Below are 17,385 nucleotides of genomic sequence, written 5' to 3'. Positions count from 1 at the left end.
AGTAACTGCAAGAGAATTCGGAGACACTAGGGGTAGCACAGAGTTCATGCAAATCACTCCCCTTCCCATTGCTCTCCTCTCTGGGAAGAAGTGATTTATCTCTTCTTCCTTCTGGAAATACCAACAGCCAAAGCAATAGTATTTCATTTTGTTCCTTGCTGAAGAGATTTTGGGAACTATGTTTCCTGTGGCTTTGTGTTATAAAGTGTGGCCCCTCACTAAAAACTGTTGCCACAGAGTCAATTCCGACTCATACTAACCCTATAGGACAGAGTAGAACTGCCCCACAGGGTTTCCAAGGAGCAACTGGTGGATTCCAACTGCCGACCTTTTGGTTAGCAGCCATAGCTCTTAACTACTGCACCACCAGGGCTCCTGGCCCCTCACTCACTAGCAACTCAGCAATGTAAACGGTGGTAAATGGATTCTGAACTTCTAGTTCCTAAATTTCTTAAAAGGTGTATGTGTATGTGGTGGGGGGAAGAGGAGAACAAGAGGTAATGGGATGACTGGTCATTCCTTCAGGATGAGGACTGAGAGACCCTATTCCGGGAACACCCAAGCAAGAGTCCCCACTAGGCCTTTGGAAGAGAGTGGTAGGTCATGACAAGGGGCTCTCCCTGAGCACATTGTCCCACTTTGTTTTGGGTTCTGATGGGAAACCTTTAAAAACATCACCAGAGAAGAACTGTTAGAAAGAGAAGCTTCGGACAGAATTGTGCATTTAGTTTCTATTAGCTTTCTATTGTTGCATAATAAATTACCACAAACTTAGCAGCTTAAGACAACACACATTTATTATCTCACAGTTTCAACAGGTCAGGATTCTGGGTATGGGTTGACTGGGTCCTCTGCTCAGAGTCTCACAGGGCTGCGCTCAAGATGTGGGCCAGGGCTGTGGTCTTATCTGAGGCTCAGGGTCCTCTTCCAAGCTTACATGGTTGTTGGCAGAATTCATTTCCTTTCAGTTGTAGAACTCATAATGGCTGACTTCCTCAAGGCCAGCAAAAAGAGTTTCTTTGACTTTTGCTTTTGACCTCAAGACCCTTCTCTAAAGGGCTCGTCTGATTAGGTCAGGCCCACCCATGGAAATCTCCCTTTTTATTAACTTAAAGTCAACTGATTAGGGACCTTAATGACATCTTCAATATCTCTTCAAGCAGTTGGACAACCCATCACTTTTGCCATATTACATTAGTTAGAAGCAAGTTATAGGTCTCACCTACATCCAAGGGGAAGGGAATACACAAGGGTATCAGTCACTGGGGGTCATCTCAGAATTCTGCCTACCACAGAGTTAAAGAGCTTCTGAAGAGAGCAGCCTTTCCCTGAGGGGTGGCTGGAGTAGATGATAATCTTTTGAAACCAGAACTCTCAGTTAAAGGGTTTACAAGTGTTTCTTACTGTAGTGGGTTGAATAGTGGCCCTCTAAATAATATGTCCACCTAGAACCTCAGAATGTGACCTTATTGGGGATAAGTGTTTTTGCAGATGCAATTAATTAAGGTAAGAATCTTGAGGTGAGATCATTCTGGGACAGCCAATGATGGGTGTCCCTATAAGACAGAAAAGGAGAAAACACAAAGAGACACAGGGAGGGAAACCAAGTGAAGACAGAGACAGGGTTCGAGTGATCTGTCTACAAGGGAAAGAACACCAAGGACTGCCAAAGTCACCAGAAGCCAGGAGAGTGGCAAGGAATCAATTCTCCCCCAGACCTTCCAGAAGGAACCAACCCTGTTGTCACCTTGATTTCAGACTTCTGGCTTCCAGAACTGTGAGAGAATAAGTTTCTGTAGTTTTAAGTCACCAAATTGGTGGTAATTTGTTGTGGAGGCCTCAGGAAACTAACACACTCATTGACAATTATCTCCATAAGAATCCAGATCAAGGAGATGGACTTGGTCTTAGATGCACCAAGAACACAGGCTCTACAGAGATGCCAGCTCCCATAGATCAGAGGTGACCTAAGAGGTAGCAGAGCAAGGTGGTTTTATGGCTAGGTCGACCCAAGCTGCATTCATCACAGAATGTGATGTCCACTCATTTATAACTTCCTTTATCATCTCTTCATTGATCTATTTGTTTGATTCAGCTACTGTTAAAAAAAAAAAAGTCTAAAATAACTGTGGCTTAAACAAAACAAGTTTATTTATCTTTCATTTAAGAGTCTTAAATGTAAGTAGTCAAGGGCTGAAATGGTGTCCACACTGCTGGATTCGCAAGCTCCTTCTGGCTGGCTTTTCTGCCATCTACAACATATGGTTGCCGTCTTGTGATCTAAGGAGGCTGCTTCATTTTTCACATCACACCTGCATTCCAGCCAGTGGGAAGGGGAAAATGGCCATGGAAGATATGACTTTTCCCTTTAATAGCAGACCCGCAAGCTGGTCACTTTCAGTTGGCCTAGAACTTAGTCACAGGGCTATACCTAGCTGCAAAGGAGGCTGCAAAATATCTTCAGCTAGGAAGATGAGTGCCCAGCTAAAAGGGAGAAGAGGAGAATGAAGAATGGACAGCAATCTCTGCCCATAAACCAAAGCCGAACCTGTTGCCATGGAGTCGATTCCGGCACACAGCTACCCTATATGTATAATCTGTGCCCATAGGGGAAAACAAACACGAGATCTGACTTGATCAGTGGCCTCTCAAATCTGGGGCCCGGAGAGATGAGAGGAAAATCCCAGAAATGGAAATCCAGGAATAGATAGCTCTCTCTTCTCCTGCAAATGGACATTCTGTCAGGTGATAGGATGAAACTGAGCCTTTAAAATACGAATTTGTAGGGATGGGAGTGAGATGGGCATGGAAAGGCCGGGAGTAATAGTGATCTCCCCTTGCTGTCACCATCTCTTCCTTTTCTGGCTCATCAGGGTCCAATTCTCATGAACCTTTGGCCCTCATGAGGGCTTTAACCTCTAGAAATGCTCTATGTTCTAAACCTTTTACCCCGTACTTAAAATATATTTTATTATACGCTAGCAAGCAGCCATCTAAGATGCATCAATTGGTCTCAACCCACCTGAAGGAAAGTAGAATGAAGAACACTAAAGACACAAGGTAATTATGAGCCCAAGAGACAGAAAGGGCCACATAAATTAGAGACTACATCAGCCCAAGACCAAAAGAACTAGATGGTGCCTGGCTACAACCAGTGACTGCCCTGACAGGGAACACAACAGAATCCCTGATGGAGCAGGTGAGCAGTGGGATTCAGACCTCAAATTCTCATAAGACCAAACTTAATGGTCTGACTGAGACTAGAAGAACCCTGGAGGTCATGTTCCCCAAACCTTCTGTTAGCCCACAACTAGAACCATTCCCAAAGCCAACTCTTCAAACAGGGATTAAACTGGACTATACGATAGAAAATGATACTGGTGAGAAGTGAGCTTCTTGGCTCAGGTAGACACATGAGACTATGTGGGCAGCTCCTGTCTGGAGACAAGATGCGAAGGCAGAGGGGGACAGAAGCTGGCTGAATGGACAGGGAAATAATACAGGGTAGAGAGGAGGAGTATGGTTTCTCATTAGGGGGAGAGCACCTGGGAATACATAGCAAGGTGTACACAAATTTTTGTATAAGAGACTGACTTGATTTGTAAACTTTCACTTAAAGCACAATAAAATATATATATATATATATATATATATATATATATATATATATATATATAAAGATAAATGCTACATGGCCAATGATGGGATGAACGAAACCAGGACCAAAATAGCAGAGACAGGCCAGAACAAGGTCTGAACATCAAAATAGAGCCAGCCATGGAGATGTACAGCAACGTGGATATAAAACCAGGGAAATCAGTCTGAGGTGGCTATGAACCTGCAGAACAAAGACCAGGCAGGATGTGCCCACAGTGACCAAAGCCCAGTGGGATCCAAGACCCAGGCTGTCGATATAAGTAGGACTATACAAAGATCAAAACCAGGAGAACTGGGACTAGTCCTAGCTCCACACTCTAATTATACCACTTTATATTGGAAGAGGAGTCTCCGAGTGGTACAAACAGTTAAAGCCCTTGGCTGCTAACCAAAAGGTTGGAGGTTTGAGTCTACTCAATGGTGCCTCAGAAGAAAGGCCTGGCAATCTATTGCTGAAAAAAATCAGTCATTGAAAACCTTATGGAGCAAAGTTCTACTCTGACACACATGGGGTCTCCATAAGTTGGAATCAACTCAAAGACAACTGGTTATACATTGAGGGAGCCCTTACACTTTTCAAAACACTTTCACATACAGTATTTCATTTAGTCTTCAAAATCAGTTTGTCCAAAGATTAGACAGGCCTATAAAACAAACAGAAACCCTGGTGGAGTAGTGGTTAAGAGCTACAGCTGCGAACCAAAGGGTCGGCAGTTCAAACCCAACAGGCACTCCTTGGAAACTCTCCAGGGCGATTCTACCCTGTCCTACAGGGTTGCTATGAGTCGGAATCGACTCGATGGCAGCGGACAATAAAACAAACAATAATACCTGTAGTTCAACCGTGTGTATGACACTAAATGGGCACACCAGCACAAAAGCAAAGATGAGAAGGCAAGAAGGGACAGGAAAGCTAACGAATGGAAATGTGGACCCCAAGGTCAAGAAGGGGAGAGGGTTGTCACACTGCGGGGCTGACAACCAATATCACGCAACAATATGTGTATTAATTGTTTAGTGAGAAACTAATTTGCTCTGTAAACTTTCACCTAAAGCACAATAAAAACACACACACACAAAAAGTTTGTGTGAGCTGAATAGAGCAATAATACAATCTTCAGTTGATTCAGAGACCAAAAAAAAAAAGAAAAGGTCAGAAAGGCTAAGTAACTTGTTCAGTGTCGCATAACTGATTATCAGCAGTGTGTGGAGAGAAAAGAAAATGAACTTTCGAGTTTGGGAGTCTGGGTTAGACTCAATACAAGGAAGCGATGGAATTTCTCTGAGGCTCTATTTTTTATTTGTTGCCACTAGTAAATAACATAACACTGGTAGAGCACCTCTCCCAGTGTTGGCATACACTAGGTGCTCAATAAATGGTCATTCCCTTCCTTTCCCCCTTTCTTACTTTTTTCCTTGTTTTTCCAGCTCCAAGTTCAGTGCTCTTTACCCTACCACAGTGCTACCTCTATTAAGTAACCTTGGCTACTCGCTTAACCCCTCTCCAGAACTGCTTCCTCAACCCTATCATAAAAAACAAAAAACTGAAGGGCATTATTTCTATGGTCCCTTCCAGGTCTGATAGTTTATGGTCTTGTGGAAACTCTGGTTCTGGCTGCCTGACTGGACCGGCATTAGGAAGCCCAGACCTAGTGTCTCTCACATCCACCAGCAGGGGGCGCCTAGCACCATTTATGGCCCGAGCAGAACAAATAAGCAGGGAAGCTCTCGATCGCACTGGGTTTGGGTTTTTTTGGTTTTCTGCCCAGGACTTCACAGAGCTTCTAAGAGCCACCCCAGTCACCTCATTCCCCTTTTAAAGGCAAGAAAGGAGAGCCAGGTACACACTTTATTTTATAGATGGGGAAACGAGGGAACCCATTTGATTTTCTTTAATCTCATAATAGGATGAGCTGTGAAAAATTAGATGATCTTCCGGAGCTTCTGTTGATTAAACTAAATTGCGCTTTATCCCTTAACCGCTCATCGACTGGCCTAAGGCAGACTGTACCTAGGGCTCTTCACATGAGGAGTTGGGGGGGCCATTAGCAGCTCTCCAATCGGATTGCAAGCTTCTCTCAACAGACACACAGACACAGACAGACTTCCATAAAGAACTCTGAGAAGGAGCCTAGGTCTTTGGCTTTTGGGATTGAAACAGAAAGCAGCATTATTTTCATGGCCTTCACCATGGCCCCCCGGGACCATTCTGGGTACAGTGAAAACACACCAAAAGAGAAGTTGCCCCTACTCTATAGCGGCTGAAGAATTAAGCCAGTGTGTAATTACAGCCTGGTGGATGTCCATGAGGACCACATCCTGCACTTAACCACCATCCTCCAGAAGAATCTACTATGGGGAGAGGACTTAGCGAAGTCTGTCTTCAGCCTCCTCCTTACCCGAATTCTGCTCCTTAGAAGCCCTACCTATGCACAGGGTAGGTCACCTCTGGAAAGCCCGGTCACTATTCCTTCCCTCTCCTTCAACCCAACCCCCTTTCCCTGTCATTTTGCCCCAGACCAGGCACACCTCCTGCTAACAGACTCTGGGGAGGGGAGGGGTTCCATGGGTTCTTTCATTCTCATTGGTCTGTAAGTCTTCACATTTCTAGGTTCAGGGGATGGTTGTTTGTCTTCCACAGTTCAAGTACTCAGGCCTCGTGCTAGCAAAGGCAGCCTGCTCCCCATCCAGGGATGTAAATCTCCCTTAGCCTGACACCCAGCCACAAGTTGCTGGAGAAATGACCAGGGCTGCTGCCTCTCCGCCTGTCAGATGCACTGGTGACAATCTGCAGATGGAATCCACAGCCCTGGTACAAGTCTAAACACTCAAAAGGAAGTCTGACAGCTGGCACACGTGTGCATGTCAAGCAAGACTCAAGCAGTATAAGCTCCTGGACAATGTTCAAGGACAATTCTACAAACCAGACCTCCCTTCTCTGCTAAGAGCCACAGTTCAAAAGTTGAGTCCTTGCCAAGAACCCTTCCCCATCTCAGACACCAGAGATCTCACACTGGTCTAGGTTGAAAAGGAGGTCATCTTTGGTACGCAAACATCCTAAGAACTAAAACCTGTATTCCTGGAAAAAAGGGAGCACCATAAGGCAGGTCCAGTTCACAAGGAACACCCATATGTGGAAGTCCATCAACCTTATCTAGAAGGCAGATCAAAGTTTTATAACTCTGTATTCCCTGAACCTAGCCCATTAAACGTTTGGTGATTTACTGGGTATCCTATAAATCAGCCTGGACAGTGGTCTTTGCTCATGGAGCTTTAAATAAGAACCCACAAAACTCTTCCATCATTTCTATAGAAGTTTTCTTTCCATAGGAAACTTGCCTGATAGGGTTCTTAAAATTTTTGGAATAAGAAAAAATATGAACAGGCTCAAATATGAAACTCCAGTTTTACTTTCAGGGGATGACATAGATTTCTGCAGCCAAGGAAGGGGAGAGGGAAGGTAGAGATTATGGAAAGGACGGGAAACATCGGAATATATTTAAACCAAACACAAACAATGCTTTATCCCCCTAGACACACACATACAGCGCTGGACAAAACTAGCTCCTGGTGGCAATGGGATCTTATGAATACAATACTGGCTTACAGCATGGGGGGTGACATGTGCCCTGTATGCCCTGATCCTGGGCACAGAAAACACCACACTACTGTGCAACTTTGCTACTCACTTGCCACTGGATTCCAGAAGCTTTAGAAAGGATGGAGAGGCAGGCGTGTCAAAGGCTCAAGCTTGCTCCTCTTTACTCGAACAGAATGTCTTAGTTATCTAGTGCTGCTATAATAGAAATACCACAAGTGGATGGCTTTAAAAAACAGAAATTTAATTTCTCACAGTTTAGGAGACTAGAAGCTCAAATTCAGGGTGTCAGCTCTAGGGGAAGTCTATCTTTCTCTGTCAGCTCTGGAGGAAGGTCCTTGTCTCTTTAGCTTCAATTCCTTGGCTCCTTGGTGACCTTCATGTGGCATGGCATCTCTCTTCCCCGTCTCTCCTTCTTTCCCTCACTTGTTTAATCTCTTTTATATCTCAAAAGAGACTGACTTAAGACACGCCCTACACTAATCTTTTCATTAACATAACAAAGACAACCCATTTCCAAATGGGGTTAAAACTATGGACATAGAGGTTAGAATTTACAATGCATATTTTGGGGGGACACATTTCAACCCATAACACCCCACCCTTTGGTCCACCAAAATTCATGTCATTGCCACATGCAAAACACATTCACCCCATCACATCATCCCAAAAGTCTTAAACCAGCCCCAAGTCCAAAATCTCATCTTCTGAATCATCTAAATCCAATATGGGTGAAACTTTAGGTGTATTTCATCCTGGGGCAAAATTTCTCTTCATCTGTGAACCTGTGAAATCTAGACTACAAGTTATCTGCTTTCAAAGTACGACAGTAGAACAGGCACAAGGTAGACATTTCCATTACAAATGGGGGAAACTGGAAAGAAAGAAGGGATAACGGACACTAAGCAAGTCCAAAACTCAGCAGAACAATTTACATTAGCCCTCAAGTCTTGAAAACAACCCTCTGTTCTCTGAGACCATCTGGGCAATGGCCCTGCCCTCTAGATTCTGGGTGTTGGCCACACCCTCTGGATTCTGGGTGGAGGCCCCTTAGCCCTGGGCTTCAGCTCTGCCTTCCAGGCCCACTGGGATGGCAACACTTTCCCTAATCTTTGGGTGGTCCCATTCTCCTAGTCCATCTGAGTGGCAACCCCACCTCCTTGGCCCCAACAGGCTCTATTTTTCTGCCCCTTGGGCATTGCAGCCCAGCCCCCTCAGCCTTGGGCAGTGGCCCCATCCCCTGGCATACTCTGGAACCAAATTGGCAAAGATGCAACTCTTAAAACCTAGGAAGTTGAGGCCGCACCCTTTCATATCCAGAAGACCATGGCCCCACCCTTTGAAACTGAGAAGGCCCTGCTTCTCGTGCTCCTTCCAACAGTTCTGCTGATCTCCGAGCTGCTCCAGGGATGGTCCTTTTATTTTCCTGAAGGGCACAGATGTAGTTCCTTTGGCCTGTTTCCTTCCTATAAAATGCCAAGAGGCAGATGGCACTCATTCCTTTCATTCTTTCTCTGTCCCCTGCGGTCTAAGCTGATGGGTTTCCTGCTGTGGCAACTGGTTAGGTCCATCAGTCACAGGCTTAATCTCTTCAACAAGAGATTGTGTAGTCATGGCCTCAGTGAACATTCTAGGACACATGTCCTTAGTTTGTATAACAGAAATTTCCAAATCTTTAAGTTGTGTTTTCATTTTCATTTTGCACAGCTCATTTTTAAGTTCATCTCTCTCCTCTCACATTTTGCTATAAATGGCATAGAGAAACCATGCAGCCCTTTAAAGTCTTGCTTAGAAATTTCATCAGCCAGATATCCAAATTCATCACTTACAAGTTCTGCCTTCCTCCAAACATTTGAACATAATTGAGACAAGTTTTTTGCCACTGCATAAAAAGTATGGCTCTTCCTCCACTGTCTGATCACATGTTCATGATTTTCCTTTACAGCCTCACAGAAGCACATTTAATGTCCACATTTCTAGCAACATTTTGATGCTGGCACCATATGTATTCCCTAAGACGATAGAGATTTTCTCTATAGCTCTCCTCACTTCCTTCTGAGCCCTCACCACAACTGTCGTTGACATCCATAATTCTACCAGCAGTCTCTTTCAGGTAATCTAGCCTTTACCATTAACCCATTTTTTTAAAAAAGACCCATGCTGTCGAGTCGATTCCAACTCATAGTGACCCTATAGGACAGAGTAGAACTGCCCCATAGGGTTTCCAAGGAGCAGCTGGTGGATTCGAACTGCCAACATTTTGGTCAACAGCCATTTCTTAACCACTGTGCCACCAGGGCTCCTTTGTACTATTAGGCACCTTAAAACAGATACCTAAAATGTGGAAGCAGTTTTGGAATTGGGTAATGGGCTGGAAGAGTTTTAAGGTGCTTAATAGTGAAAAACAAAACAAAACCTGTTGCCGTTGGGTCAATTCTAACTCATAGTGACCCTAAGGACAGAGTAGAACTGTCTCATAGAGTTTCCAAGGAGCACCTGGTGGATTCAAACTTTCAACCTTTTAGTTAGCAGCCATGCCCCTTAACTACTATGCCAGCAGGGTTTCCTCTAATGGCAAAAGGCACCTTAAAACTCTTGCAGCCCACTACCCACTTCCAAAAACTGCTTCCACATTTTAGAGCAGTACCCCACTCTACCGGTACCAAATTCTGTCTAGTGTCTAGATAACAATTCAATCCATAACACAGACTTTCCATTTTTGTTTGATGAGGATTAGGAAGAAAGGGAGAAGGATTAGTTCTAGTTTACTGTGTCTGTCAAAAGCCAACTCTGAATAGAAAAGAAAGGAGTAAGTGGATTATGACAAGAAAACAAATGGAGAGAAAGGAGGGCAACAGATGGACCGCATTCAGTAATATTTATTAATTGATTTTAAAGGGAAAAGAGAAGATCCATTCTAGTTGTTCACCTTCCTATGAACCCTGGAGCCTTCCAAAGCCCTGAAGGGGTCCTTTGGAAACTGCTGAGGTAGATAAGAGCTGTTTCATGTCTAAAGCAAGGGAGGCTGGTGCTTAGAGAGTTGTAGTGAGGGAGCCAAGGACAAAAGCCCAAACTGTGACCTTTTCCAGCCTCCTGCTCTCAGCCTAGGCCACAGAATCTGGAGAGTGGTTCATCAGGGTCTGGGCAGCAGAAGGTATGCAACTAGGGGTGCTCTCTTTGCCCTGAGCACATAGCACGAAAGTGAGCAATGCGATGGGTTCCCCTGCCAAAGCCCCCTGTTGCTGTAAGAGCAGTGAAGCACAGACAGCCTGACCCCCCAGCTGCTGAGGTAGTGGTGAAGTTCAGGGATGGGGTTCAGAAAACTTCCTCAGAGAGAAAAGAGGGAGGGGAAGCCCCAGAGGATGGTGAAAACCCACTTAGTAAAGATTCTCCCTCCCCAGTGTGCTCCCCACCCCCAGTTTCCATGGCCCAGTCATCGGGTCCTGAAGGATAGTTTTTCAGCTGGGAAATTCCACAGGTCTCATTCTGATCAAAGGCCAGAAGCTTTCCAAAGGTTCTGGATCAACGGAGTTGCAGTTTCTCATCCTTTAAGGCCTAAGAAACTCCTTCGGGAAGCCCTGAAAATGGAGGTAACATATCTTGGGGTGAGGGGGGAGGGGGGAGGGTGGGAAGCTGGGGAACTGAAGGGAAGGGGCAGAGGTCAGAGATTCTGGAAACCGTAATTACCCAAAAGCATCCGGGCCCCACCCAGCCTCAAATCCCCTCCCTCCAACTCCAACCAGCCATTTCCCAGAAGAATTGGCACTCACGGGTTCCTCACTCATGTCTATACTTCACACCCGAAGTGGATTCTCACCAGTGTAGCCATCAAACCTTTGAGAGAAACCAGAGTTGAGGCCGAAGGGTTAGGAGAGCCTCTCTGCAAGTCGGAGCCAGCCCTAGTGATGGCAAGATATCTGGGCTCCTACAGAGCTGAGGGAAACCCAAATTAGAGTTGATCAGACAGGGTCAGAGGCCTTGGGTCACAGAAGCACTTCCCGCGTCGCACCCATGATCTCCAGTGAAGAACAACCCGCCCTTCCTTCTTTGCTTCAACCCTTGGAAAGGGTGGGTTAGGTACGGGAAAGAAAAGGGCCCTGGGGCCCATTTTGGCTCCCTACACCTGGTTCCCACTTCCCTCAATGCAGAGACCCTCTGCAGCTCCACCTCCTCCTACTGAATTCCAAACTCAAAAAGTTGACCAAGGAAGGGGGACACCGAATCCTTGCTGACCCAAGCCACCGGTTCCTCTGCCCCGGTTACCTACCCGGTTAGCGGTGGGGACTGCCTAGACTCCGCGGGGCAGGCCAGGGCCACAGGCGCACCAGCGGAGTTGCGGACGGGGGAAGCGGTGGCGCGGGGCTCCACCGGCCGGCAGCTGCCGCAGCGGCACAACAGGCGGCGGAAGGCGCCGCGAAAGTCCGGGCTGCGGCAGTAGATGAGCGGGTTGAAGGCTGAGTTGGCAAAGCCCAGCCAGTTGAGGGCGAGGAAAGCCGGGCTGGGAACTAGAGTGGGGCCCCCGATGGCGCGCACCACGTTGGCCACAAAGAAGGGCAACCAGCAGAGAGTGAAGGTGCCCATGATGAGACCCAAGGTGCGCAGAGCCCTGTGTTCGCGAAGAGGCAGAATGCGCGCGGGCTGTCGACCGCAGGAGGGCACCCCTGCAGGTGAAGCGCACGGCCCCGCCGGAGCTGGGGGCAGAAAGCGAGGCAGAGCCTGTGGAGAGTCTTCTGGTGGGAAGCGCCCCAGCTCTCCGCGCAGCAAGCGCAGTTGGCGCGTCGCCACGATGAAAACTCGTGCGTAGACGAAGAGCATAACAAGCAGCGGAAGGTAGAAGGAGACTAAGGAGGAGAGCAGCGCGTAAGGCATGTTGGAGGCGAAGGCGCAGCAGCGCGGATTGGAATGGCAAAGCTGCGCCTCGGCGTCGGCCCCCACGCGCCACCACTGGCTCATAATGGGCGCAAATGACACCGCAGCGGACACAACCCACACCAGGACCACGGCCGCCCGGGCGCGGCGCTTGGTAACCAGAGCGCTGTAACGCAGTGGGTTGGTCACAGCCAGATAGCGGTCCACGGCCAGGGCGCACAGGGTTTCGATGCTGGCGGTCACGCACAGCACGTCCACCGAGTTCCACAGCTCGCAACCAGTGGCGCCTAGGGGCCAGTGATCAGTGAGCGCCACGGTGGCCCCCGGGGGCACTACCAAGAGCCCCACCACCAGGTCGGCTGCGGCGAGCGAAGTCACGAACACGTTGGTTATGGTCTGGAGTCTCGGCGTCCGGGCGATGGCCACGATCACCAGTAGGTTGCCGCCCACGGTCGCCAGCGCTAACAGCGCCAACAGCGCCCCGGCCAATGCCGCCGCCCTCGGCACCCCTGGCAGCCCGCTAGTGTTGGCGGCAATGGGCGCCAGGGTGGGGGCGTCTGGCCACGAGGCCAGAGAGCTGTTCCCGTGAGGCCACGGAGCCATCCCGCGGTCGCGCGCGGGGCGTGGGGGGAAGGGAAGGGTGTGGCCCAGCCCTCCCGGCTCAGGGGAGGGGACAGCGGGCCGTGGGAGCGATTCTCCTGGCCTGGGCCATTCTCCCTAGTTGACCGGGTCGAGAACGCTCAGCCCTCCCCCGCACCCCCTTTGTGCCACTGCTCAGGGGAGGAGTGACGCCGCTTAAAGGGGCAGCAGCCAATAGTGTCTACACCCGGACTCAGTAGAGGAATTGGAGGGAGGGGAGGAAGCGGGATGGATGCTCGACTTTTCCTTTAGCCAAACCTGGAGCAGTGTACGCTCTGACTTCTCTGTCACGATCTATCCACTCGCGCCACGGCCAGCTCCCCACACTCAGCCCGGCGCCCCCTCCACACTCATTTCCTGGAGCTCTGCAATTCCTTCACGGAACGGTGGACACTGTCCAGCAGCAACGCTCAAAGAAGTATATTGGAAAACCCCTTTATGTGTCAGAGGACGAGGTACCCCCACCCAAGGCAAGCAAAATAATTCACAGTAGCCCCTCATCGACTTGGGTGCCCTTCCCTAAAAAAAAAAAAAAAAAAAAAAAAAAAATTTAAGGTATTTTAAATTAAGTAACAGAGGGCAGCCAGTATCTTTTCTCCTCTCCCAAGACCTCATTCCAATGAGGTTTGTCCCCCTTTTCTATTTCACTTACCCTCCAGTTTTCTGTTCTTTTTATTTTTAGCTACTGCGGAAATTTGCTGTTTCTCAGCTAGCCATTATCATTGCCTGTCCATTTTCACTTGGATTTGGCACTAGGTAGCCTTGGATGCTGAAGAGCTTTAATTTCTCCTTTTCCTCCACTCCACACTCCCCACTCCACTCAACCTAGAAATTTTCTAATGTGCTTCTTCTCTTAAAATTCTTAAAAAGATGTACTAAAAATAAATTGGGATGACCTCTTGGTTTGACGTTGAGGCTTGTCCACCATCACCATCCAACTACCCAAAACTCTCCCATCACCTCCTCTCTCCTACATGATAAAGCGTTCATTGCACTTCCTCGAAGATTTTATTCATGAACTTTAAAAAAGTGCAATACATTGAGCTGAGTTCACATGTTGCATCTTGAAGGATGTAGGAGGTATTTTAATGCTTCTTGAAGTCTTTCATTCAGTTTCATTCAGAAGTTTCCCTCACCGAAGAAGCTCAGAATTTCCTGTACCTGTTCCCTCCTTGGCACCCAGGCTTAAAGCTTAATTCCACCAGCCAAGCTCTCCCAATCTCTAAACCAGTGCCCCTCAAATTGGGTGTGGGGATCCATTTCCAGGACTGGAAAATGAGCCCTGGGGTTAAAGTTGAGGGGCAGGAAGATATGATACTTTTATTAAAGCCTATAGGGGCCTGATCCTTGAGCTGTCTTTCTTCCTGCACTGAAACAATGGGACAAAAGAGGGAGAAAAAAAATCATGGAAAATGCCTCCAGGGCTATGCCCTAGCATGTCTCTTTTGAACAGCTCTGTATATTTCAAAAGAACTCTGTATAGTCACTGGTCTAAGCAATCCCTCTGGGAGGCTGAGCCAGGGGTTGGCAGTTAGAAAGGTTGAAGGGGAAGTAAAAAAAAAAAAAGAACCTAAAATTATCCCTGAGGAAAAAGAACCAGCTCCATCTCCCGGGAACCTAGCTCCTCACCCATGAGCAGGGTTTGTCAGTGGCTCCCAAGCAAATTCCCTTCATGCCCATGAGGTATGCCAAGCAATCCTTTGGACCCACAGAAATGCAGTGTGGGTGGAGGTGGAGAGGCCCAGCCTCTGTCCCCTCTTATTCCCCTTGTCCCCAGCCATGCCAGAGTGGTGCAGGCCCCACTTAGCCTCCAGTCTTGGCTGTGGCTTCTTGCTGATCATCAAAGCGGTCACTCCCAAGTTGAGTTTTGCAACACCCCAGAGAGTTGCCAGTTATCTCAAAGGGGTATCACAAGATTCTCAACAACTAATCTCTAAAACAAATACATGCCATTCAGGACAGCAGAGTTGGTAGGGGATGGGAAAGGGATGCCAGGAAGTCAAGCAACTTCAACTCGAGACTGTATCCACCTCTAGTACATGTAGCCTTGGGCAAGATACAGCCAACTGAACTCTCCTGGGCTCCTTCCTGACCTGTCAGGTAAATACAGGTGCAGACACACACATCCATGCACCCAGTTGTGATGTTCATAGGACCACGAGCTACAACCAGCAGGAAAGTACTCTCTCTCCGTTGTTGGTTCTGCTCCTCAGAGGCTGCTGCCTCCCCTGGCTCTGCCGACCATATATTCTAAATCACAGACCACCATGTACCCCTGACAAAATAGGCTAAGCTGCACCCCTGGAGCCCCCAACACGTAAACAGCAGCCTGGACTCCGTAGATTCAGAAGCCGGTATTCACTGCTTATTCCAAGGGCGCAGAACAAAGTATTTTACATACTTTCAGAGAAAGTATGTAAAAATGGTTACATTTTCAAAAGAGAGAAATTTTGCCAAAGCAGATGAGTGCCCCTGAATTTGGGGAATGATTAGGCCAATACCCCAGCCAGACTGTGAGAAGAGAAATTCCAGGCCCCTGTTAGTGAGGCTTTTATGAGTAAGCAGAGCGATGCTGAAGCACCAGGCATCCATCCCCCGCTGCTGCAGCCCGTTCTTCCTCATTGCTCAGTCTGGCCTCTCCTGCCCTAGCAGCTGATGAGGTGAAGGGCTCCCTCATTTGCTACTTTAGTCTGTAAGGTTATTCTCTTTTTTGTGTGTGCTCTTTAATTTTTTGTGATCTTTAATTTTTTGACTAGATAATTCACATTGTCAGACCACCAAAAGATAGGAAATAAAAATGAATACAATAAAAAGTGGCCTCCATTCCAGTTTTCATTCCCCTCATAGGTAACCACTATTAGTCCCCTGTTTATCCTTCCAGTAATATTTGAAGGATACAAATGCATATTCCTTTGTCTTTTCTACACAAATCGTAGCAAAATATACCCACTGTTTTGCATCTTACTTATTTTAACTTAATAATATATATCTGTGATCCTTCCAAACCAATACAGAAAAATGCCCGTTTTCATTATTCCATTGTGTATCATAATCTTTGAAGCCAATTCACTACTGATGGATATTTTGTTTACTTCCAATCTTTACTAAGAGATGATATTGCAATGAATAACATACATGTCAGTTCACACACGTGTAAGTATATTTGGAGGATAAAACATAGAATTGCTATGTCATAGGTATATGCAGGAAACCCTGGTGGCATAGTGGTTAAGTGCTATGGCTGCTAACCAAAAGGTTAGCAGTTCGAATCTGCCAGGCGCTCCTCGGAAACTCCATGGGGCAGTTCTACTCTGTCCTCTAGGGTCTCTAGGGTCACTATAAGTCAGAATTGACTCGACGGCACTGGGTTTTGGTTTTTTGGTTTTAGGTATATGCATTTGCAAATTTGAAAGAGATTGCCAAATTCCCCTCCCTAAGCAATGTACCAGTTTTCACTCTCGCAGTCATTTTTGGTGGCAAGCCGGGGGTTGGATGCCAGTGGCCTGCTGCTCTGGGAGGTTCTCCTATTGACTGGTACCAGGGGAATGAGTACTGCCTGGTCTGTAGAGGTCATCCAACTCTGGATAGACATGTACATTACCGAGAGAGAGAATTACCCTAGCCCTCCTCCCCCAGACGACCTTCGTTCTGTGCCCTTGGAATAAGCAGTGAATACCGGCTTCTGAATCTACGGAGTCCAGGCTGCTGTTTATGTGTTGGGGGCTCCAGGGGTGCAGCTTAGCCTATTTTGTCAGGGGTACATGGTGGTCTGTGATTTAGAATATATGGTCGGCAGAGCCAGAGGAGGCAGCAGCCTCTGAGGAGCAGAACCAACAACGGAGAGAGAGTACTTTCCTGCTGGTTGTAGCTCGTGGTCCTATGAACATCACAACTGGGTACATGGATGTGTGTGTCTGCACCTGTATTTACCTGACAGGTCAGGAAGGAGCCCAGGAGAGTTTAGCTGGCTGTACCTTGCCCAAGGCTACATGTACTAGAGGTGGGTACAGTCTCAAGTTCGTAATCTACCCTTCTCGATTTAAAGTTCTTGGAAGGGAACAAAAAATACAGTAGGCTTAGGTGCCCCCCTTAACTTGTCTTCTGTTTTCCCAGGTAGGGGGTCCCCCCAGCCTATAAACCTAAACCAAACCCACTGCCATTGAGTCGATTCCGACTCATAATGACCCTATACCCAATAGGACAGAGTATAACTGCCCAATAGAGTTTCCAAGGAGCACCTGGTGGATTCAAACTGCCGACATTTTGGTTAGCAGCCATAGCGCTTAACCATTACGCCGAGTCAAATTTCACTTTGTTCCCCCAAAGCAGTCCTGCCAGTCCTAGGGCTGACAACTTTCTGATCATAGGCACTGCTACCAAAACCAGTAGCTGTGACGTCGATTCCAACTCATGGTAATCCCACGTGTGGGTTTTCAAGGCTGTGACCTTTGAAAAGCAAATCACTAGGCCTTTCTTCCGAGGTGCCTCTGGATGGGTTCAAACCATGAACTTTCGATTAATAGTCTAGCACTTAACCATTTAAGCCACTCAGGGACTCCTATAGACATTGCTAGAAGCGCTTTATCCCATAATGGAGAAGGGGAAAAAGGAAAGAATAGCTC

The 17,385-nt window shown here is 47.3% G+C and overlaps 1 protein-coding gene across 1 annotated transcript; it reads right to left on the bottom strand.

Moving 5' to 3' along the window:
- Nucleotides 1-7,045: 7,045 nt before the first annotated feature.
- On the bottom strand, nt 7,046-13,033 carry ADRB3 (adrenoceptor beta 3). The gene is made up of 3 exons (XM_049866630.1): nt 11,523-13,033; nt 11,026-11,089; nt 7,046-10,833 (listed from the first exon to the last, which is right to left on the bottom strand). Exons 1-2 carry the CDS (start codon nt 12,725-12,727, stop codon nt 11,050-11,052), a joined length of 1,245 nt encoding a protein of 414 aa, XP_049722587.1. The 5' UTR covers nt 12,728-13,033; the 3' UTR covers nt 7,046-10,833; nt 11,026-11,049.
- Nucleotides 13,034-17,385: the final 4,352 nt, after the last annotated feature.

The sequence above is a fragment of the Elephas maximus genome, chromosome 22 (assembly GCF_024166365.1).
Source record: "Elephas maximus indicus isolate mEleMax1 chromosome 22, mEleMax1 primary haplotype, whole genome shotgun sequence".
Taxonomy (NCBI): Eukaryota; Metazoa; Chordata; class Mammalia; order Proboscidea; family Elephantidae; genus Elephas; species Elephas maximus.
The sequence above is the reverse complement of the archived record's forward strand: the minus strand, read 5'-3'. Positions and strand labels throughout refer to the sequence as shown.